This window comes from Myotis lucifugus, unplaced genomic scaffold (assembly GCF_000147115.1).
Source record: "Myotis lucifugus unplaced genomic scaffold, Myoluc2.0 scaffold_8052, whole genome shotgun sequence".
In the NCBI taxonomy this organism is placed as follows: Eukaryota; Metazoa; Chordata; class Mammalia; order Chiroptera; family Vespertilionidae; genus Myotis; species Myotis lucifugus.
The window spans coordinates 1-7,201 of NW_005879100.1; the positions used below are offsets into that span (position 1 = coordinate 1).

General features: G+C 52.8%; 1 protein-coding gene across 1 annotated transcript; it reads left to right on the forward strand.

Annotated features, from left to right (window-relative positions):
- Window positions 1-630: 630 nt before the first annotated feature.
- Window positions 631-6,652, forward strand: LOC102432220 (SUN domain-containing protein 3-like; the record flags this gene model as incomplete). Its single annotated transcript, XM_014451129.1, has 6 exons — window positions 631-692; window positions 2,343-2,443; window positions 3,901-3,941; window positions 4,818-4,989; window positions 5,401-5,485; window positions 6,537-6,652. Coding segments are annotated over 6 exons (577 nt in total), but the record flags the coding sequence as incomplete, so codon positions are not given.
- Between the last annotated feature and the right edge of the window lie 549 nt (window positions 6,653-7,201).

The following is a 7,201-nucleotide window of genomic DNA, read 5'->3' on the forward strand; positions in this document are numbered from 1 at the left end:
TGCCAGAAGCACCCATGAAGTAAGAGGAGGGAGTGCTACCAAGTTGCTGTGAAGAGCAAGTGTGGGAGTCCCCACCCACGGAGGGAGGCCGAGTCCCCGCAGGTAGGGCCGGGCACAGGGGGCTTTGCAAGGCCCAGCCTGCACCAGGGTTTACACAGAAACGTAGTGAGCCTGGGCCCAGCCTCGGTGGCTCAGTGGTTGAGCGTCGACCTATGAACCAGGAGGTCACAGTTCTATTCCCTGTCAGGGCCCAGGCCCAGGTTGTGAGCTTGATCCCCAGTGGGGGGCGTGCAGAGGGCAGCTGGTCAGTGATTCTCTCTCCCTCTCCCTTCCTCTCTAAAATCGATAAAAAAATATGTATATATTTTTAAAAAGAAGCTTCATGAATCTTGGTGGATATGGTGCCGTGGGCATTTTCATCTAACTCAGCCCAAGTGGAGGGCTCTCCAGGGCTGCCGTGGCCGTTGGATACCATCCCGGAAAGGATTTTCTCTCAATTCCAAAGACAATGGATTAGGCATTGATTCACAAAGGCAGCCCACAAGCGCCTCTGCTGACTTGGTGGAGGGTTCAGACGGACGCGGCCTGGGGACCCTGTGGAGTTCCTTCCGTTGTGTTTATTCTTTTCAGGCTGACGCGGTCGTGGAAGATTGTCCTGAGCGTGGTGCTGGCACTGACTCTCCTCCTCGTCGGTAAGCCTCCCTAAGCCACGGTCCTCAGGCCACTTCAGGGCGTCTGTGTGAGGAGACCACGGCGGGAGGACCGCGTAAATGACACGGAAATCGCTGGAAGTGGCTGCACACGCCTGAAGCTTTTTTAAATTTCTAATTGTGAAAGCAGGGTTTCTTTTCTTTTCTTTTTTTTAATATATATCTTTATCAATTTCAGAGAGGAAGGGAGAGAGAAACATCAATGATGAGAGAGAATCATTGATCAGCTACCTCCTGCACACCCCCTACTGGGGATCGATCCCGCAACCCGGGTACGTGCCCTTGACCAGAATCTAACCCGAGACCCTTCAATCTGCAGGCCAACGCTCTATCCACTGAGCCACACCAGCCAGGGCAAAGCAGACTTCTTTATTGAAAACTTAGAAAGCACTTTTTTTTCTCTTAAGATCATGGCTTAAAAACAGAAATTGCTTTAACATTAAAACTTGACATTTCTATTGCGGACACATTGACCTTTTCTAACTCTGAGTGACTCAGCAAAGACTCTATCACTCATCACAGGATTTTGGACAAAATGGCCGTGAAGGATCGGCGAGCAGTTTCCTGAGTGTCTGTGTCGCACACCCCCACCTCCACCCCCACTCAATCCCCACCCCACCCCCATACACTGGGAAATGGCTCTTCAATTTATGGGCCACGGGAAGATAGGATGCCCATGGAAACCAAGGCTGCCTCCCAGTTACTGCCAGGAAATGCCACCCGATAACCGGGCAGCACTCGGGGTGCTGTTTGCTGGGGCTGCAAGCACAGGGGTCCCTGGGGTCTTTTCTGAGCATGCGCATGGCACCCCTTTTCCTTCTCACGCCCTCGGCCTCCTCCCTCCAAGCTTTCGTGTCTGTCTGCCACTCCCTCGTTCTCTGTCCCCTGCCCGGGTGGGCGTAGCCAGCTTATGACTCGAAATCTTTCAGCAGACACTGCGGCCTCCCAGAAAGCCATTCTGGCCCCAGGAAGCGGGGAAACCACAGGCCAGCCTCTAGCCAGCTGGCCAGGGGCACTGCCAGCTCCCAGCTCAGTCACCGCCGCTTAAGAACAAGGTCTGGCCTGGCCGGTGTGGCTCAGTGGTTGAGTGTCGACCTATGAACCAGGAGGTCAGGGTTTAATTCCCTGTCAGGGCACATGTCCGGGGTGCAGGCTCGATCCCCAGCGTGGGGCGTGCAGGAGGCAGCCCATCCATGATTCTCTCTCATCATTGATGGTTCTCTCTCTCTCCCTCTCCCTTCCTCTCTGACATCAATCTAAATATATTTAAAACAAAACAACAAGGTCAGTGTCGCCTGCTGACACCAGCAGCTGTGCCCGCGGCCCCGCCTCCCCGTGGCTGTGGGAGGAGGCGGCAGGTGAGCAGAAAGGCCGTCGTCCTCCCCACGGAGCCTGCTCTTTCCTTCAGCCCTGGGTGCGCTGTGGCGTTTGGATTTGACTTCAGAATTCTCAGAGCGTCGATCCCAGTCCTCTTGGCTGACTGGGAGGGAGGACCGGGTTTCAGCACCTTGTGTTGTCCGTCACCCAAGGGCCTGTGTCCCTCCGAGCGGAGAGAGCCCTGCTGATGCGTGTACAGCGCCGTGCCGTGTCCCGAAACACTCCCCCACCGACCCACCGGGTCTTCCCGCACAGGGTTCCGGAGCCACGTGTGGCCGAGAGGACACTCCGTCCAGAAGCCCCGGCGGCTCTACACCGTGATCGCGGAATACGGCTCCCGGCTCTCCAACTACCAGGTGATGGTGGCTAGATCATGGGTGTGACTATCTCGTGGAGATAAAGCGGGACCAGAGTCTGTTCCGTGGTTCCCCCCAGGCCAGTGGCTCTCAGGAGGAGGGTCCCTCTGGCCTTCACTCCTGGGCTCTGTGCCCGCCCCATCCCCCCCACCCGGAGGCTGATGGTGGCTCTTTCTATAGTCTCTTCAACGATGCATAACAGCGTTTTATGGCTGACTAATAACACCATAAATGATGTACTCAGCTCTGGCTAGTGTGCTCAATGGTTAGAGTATTGGCCTGCACACTGGTGGGTCATGGGTTCGATTCCCTGTCAAGGTCAAGTACCTGGGTTGCAGGTTCAATCCCTGGCCCTGTTGGGGTGCATGCAGGAAGCAACCAGTAGATGTGTGTCTCTCGTGTCGATGTCTCTCTCCCCCTCACCCCCTCCCTCCCACTGTCTCTAAAAATCAATGGGAAAAATACCCTTGGGTGGGGATTAACAAATACAAACAAACAAAAACAACGCATTCAATACAGACTTCCACACGTTGGATTGTTTGCAATTTTCCGATGATATAAACATAAACGCCACTCGGCTCAATCTTTCCACCATCCTTGATTGTTCACTTGGGATCAGTTCCTAAGAGAATAGTCACCGTTTCCAGGTGACTTCAAGCCGCTTCCAAAGCCGGCTTCCACCTCCCCGTGTGCCACGGCTCCCGGCCGGTGACAGCGTGGCGCCGGAGGGCTGTGCGCGCAGTGAGTGCCTGCTCACTGACCTCAGAGTGACCCCTCAGTGAGAAGACCGCTACACACACGTGTGGGTGAGGAGGCCGGCTCAGAACGACTGGGGGACTCCACGTGTGTGAGCGCAGCACGCTGTCCGCTCTGGACCCTAAATTCATACCAGACGTTCAGAGCCTGGCCCGCGGTCTGGCTGTTGGCAGCTTATGCGGAGGACACAGTCTGATGTCACACAAAGCGCGGCCTCAGCCACCACATCATCACGGTCACGACCAGCGAGGAGCTGAGGACCCGTGATCACAAAGCACTTGCTGCCAGCAGGCCATTGGTTGGCAGCGAAGCCCTGCCTGAGGCAGCCATCATTTCCCCGGGGGCAGCCCTGCATGGCTAGATTCCCCAGAAGTGATCTGGTTTAACATGAGGTATCGGGTCTGGCCAGTGTGGCTCAGTAGTAGAGCGCAGGGTTGCAGGTTTAATTCACAGGCTCCAGTCAGGCCTGAGTGGGAGGCAACCAATCGATGTCTCTCTCTCACATCGATGTTTCTCCCCCTCTCCCCCTCTCCCCCTCTCCCCCTCTCCCCCTCTCTGCCTTCCACTCTCTCTAAAAATCAATGGAAAAAATACCCTCGGGTGAGGATTAACCAACCAACCAACCAACCAACCAACAACAAGAGCGATACTTGGGGTTTTGGGAGGAACAGGCGGGGGATTCAGATGTTTTCTTTTTCCAGGCCCAACGTCAGATGCCCAAGGAGCAGCGGGAACTCTTCAGGTGAGTGAGGCGCTCGGACACGTGGGCCTGTCCACTGTGGTTCCAAATACTTACGTGTTTTTGTAAAATCAGAAAACGATCGTCATTTCTGCGTCTATAGATAATTATTTAACAATGGAGGTGCCTTCAGTATCATTTATGATTCAAACAGTGGAGGGATAAGGAACCCAGCCGAGGGGGAATGAGTGACAACCCACCCAGCCCCAGGGAACCATGGGAATATCTGAAATAGACAATGATTGGGGCGGTGCAGTGGGACACAAAATTGTAACGACGGTCTCCGTTCTGTTGCATAGAATAAAACTTGCACACGCACTAAAGTGCCACTGTGTTTATCTCTCCAAAGGTTTTGCATTTTCCAAATTGGGAACATGGGTTGTTCTACAAATTGGAAAAATAATAGGATATTTGTGTTTGCCTTTTCTCCACAAGAGAAATACCTATTGGCTTGACATGACCAGGAATTTTCAGACGGTAAAGGTAGCAGAACCCCTTTGCTAAGGGAACATCTGGCCCCGGCTGGGCCCTCCTCCACCCCTCGCCTGAGGCTGGTCCGAGGCCCCCCAGGCTGCTCTGTGCCCCACTCCATGCCGGTGCTCCTCTCGGTGGGAGGGGTGGGTGTGGGCACGTCTCCAGCCTCAGGTCAGGGCAACAGGGCTCCTGAGAGACAGGAACCGTGAGGTTGGCCGAGCCCACTCCCTGCTCCGAGCACCCCGGGTCCCGTGCCCTCAGGACAGTCCCTGCGGGTGCTGAGATGCGGTGCCCCTGGGCTCCCTGCCCTCAGTTTATCTTTCTGCTCTTGGCCCCGGAGCCCAGCCCCCACCGGAAGCCGGCCTCTCCCTCTTCTCACATGGGGCGGGGGGTCTCCATTCACAGGAAGGAGAGCCAGACTTTGGAAAGCAACTTGCGTGAAATTCTACTTTTAATGGAACAAATCGATGTTCTGAAGGCGTTGCTGAGAGATACGCGGGCCGGTCTGCACAATTACAGCTGGAGCCCCGACGGCGACCCCATGGAGGCCCAGGGCCAGGCGGAGGTCATGGACAAGGTGAGTGAATTTCTAACATGAGCAACCACACACTTTCTGAAACTAACTTACCTCCTAAATGGCTATAGAACGTTCCAGTCTTCGTTAGCGAGCAGAGATGGCGGTGAAGGAGGGGACCCAACAGGTCGCACAGGCAGTGCCATCTCGCTGGGTGGTCCTGAGAGCCTGGGAGGTCTGACCGTGCTCTGTGACCTGGGGGAGGGAGGGAGCACAGCTCAGCTCCCTGGGACGCGCTGAGCCCGCGAGCTGTGCAGGTGAGACTGCAGGGCCCGCCCGCCTGCGGCTGGTAAACTCTCATTATTATTATTACTGTTCTGCAGGTGAGGGGCCTGGGGTCCGCAGGCACAGCGCGCGGTCCAGACTTCAGCAGTTGGCAGGGACTTAACAGAACACGGTTTTAAATTTGTGCAGGAAATGTCGAACTTGGTAAACTATGTGCTTAAGAAGCTGAGAGAAGACCAAGTCCAGATGGCGGATTATGCCCTGAAGTCGGCAGGTGAGTGAGGAGGGAAAACGCTTCAATAGTGTCTCTGTTCTGTATATTTCTCTCTCTTTCTTTCTTTCTTTTTTAATATTTTGGTTTTTTTTCCAAAAGGAAGGGAGAGGGAGAGAGAGAGAAACATCAATGATGAGAGAGAATCATGGATCAGCTGCCTCCTGCATACCCCCTACTGGATATTGAGCCCACAACCTGGGCCTGTGCCCTGACCGGGAATCAAACCCTGACCTCGAATCAAACCCTGACCTCCTGGTTCATAGGTCGATGCTCAACCACTGAGCCACACCAGCAGGACTCTCTATATTTCCTTATTAGGAGAACATGTATCTATCTGGTCATGTGGGAGGGAGAGAAATGAACACATCCAGACAGGAAAGGAGAATAGAAATGGTTGTTGTTTGCTCCGAGTTGGTGCAAATCTCAGAGCAAACGCGGAGTCGCTTCGTTAGCGTGGAAAAGGCCGCAGAGAAAGCTGGGTTCCCAGCGCCTCAGGGGCAGCCAGTAGGTTCACGTCACAGGCAGTAGAACCCTTCACACTTTTGCACTAAAATCACCAAAAAAATCTAGAACTAACCAGTAAGGTTAAGTTAAATTCTATATATACAGTTTTCAGATATTAGTCATAAAAGATTGGAAAAAGAAAAATTTAACACAGTACTATTGGGAGGAAGAGGGTAAAGGCGGGGATGGGAGATACTGTAATACTAGCAACAGTAAAAAATATTTTTAAAAAGAAAAAAAACAGTACTATTCACAACAGTTATTTAAAAACACACACACACATAAAATACTTAGGCCTAAAGCCTCCCCTGTCACGTGAGCGGTTAAAAGGGGTCCCTGTGCCTCTGGGAACAGCCGCCCACCACAGTCCCGTCTCTAAATCAGTGGCCTCAGAGTCCGTGTTTGATCACAACAGCGTTTCCAAAATGCTGTGAAACTGCTCAGCACACACGGCCCAGTCCTCATTGTCCAACAACATCATTGAAACCCACACGAGGTGTTTTGAGTTTTTTAACTTTTTACTTGAAAAACTATGTGATCATTTTAGGAGCCTCCATCGTTGAAGCTGGGACCTCGGAAAGTTATAAAAGCGACAAAGCAAAGCTGTACTGGCACGGGATCGGGTTCTTAAATCACGAAATGCCTCCAGAGAGCATCCTCCAGGTGAGAGCCAGACGGCGAGCAGCCTGTTTCTAGTTTAGAATCTTGTTCATATTTTTATCCTTAAAACATTAATGTCTAAAATGGGAGCAACTCTGAACGTGTCACAGGACCTGAACCTACCTCCTTGAATATTCGTAGTCATCAGGTTACACGAGTTTTTCCTTATTTTATGGTCAATAAACTCTGATTGATTAATTACTAACCTATTATTTGAAGGTCGGTAAATCAGATGATGAACTTCTCACACAGGACAGACACAGTCCGCATCTTTACGTGGCTCCGCGGCCCCCTTTCCATCAACACGTTCCGTCCCAGCTCACGTGTTGAGGGTCCGCGCCCCGAAGTGCCTGTGCTGAGCCATGTGCTTTCAGGCCAGCACATTGTTAGGATGTCCAATAACAACAGGGGAAAGTTCCAGATAAAATGTCCACGAACTTCGCTTCGAAAGGCACTAGACAGCAACAGGTGGCAGAGCTCTCGTACTAGGGCCTACACACCTGAAGTTAGCTTCCAATTTCTAAATGCCTTCAGGGCAAACCTGTGAATCTC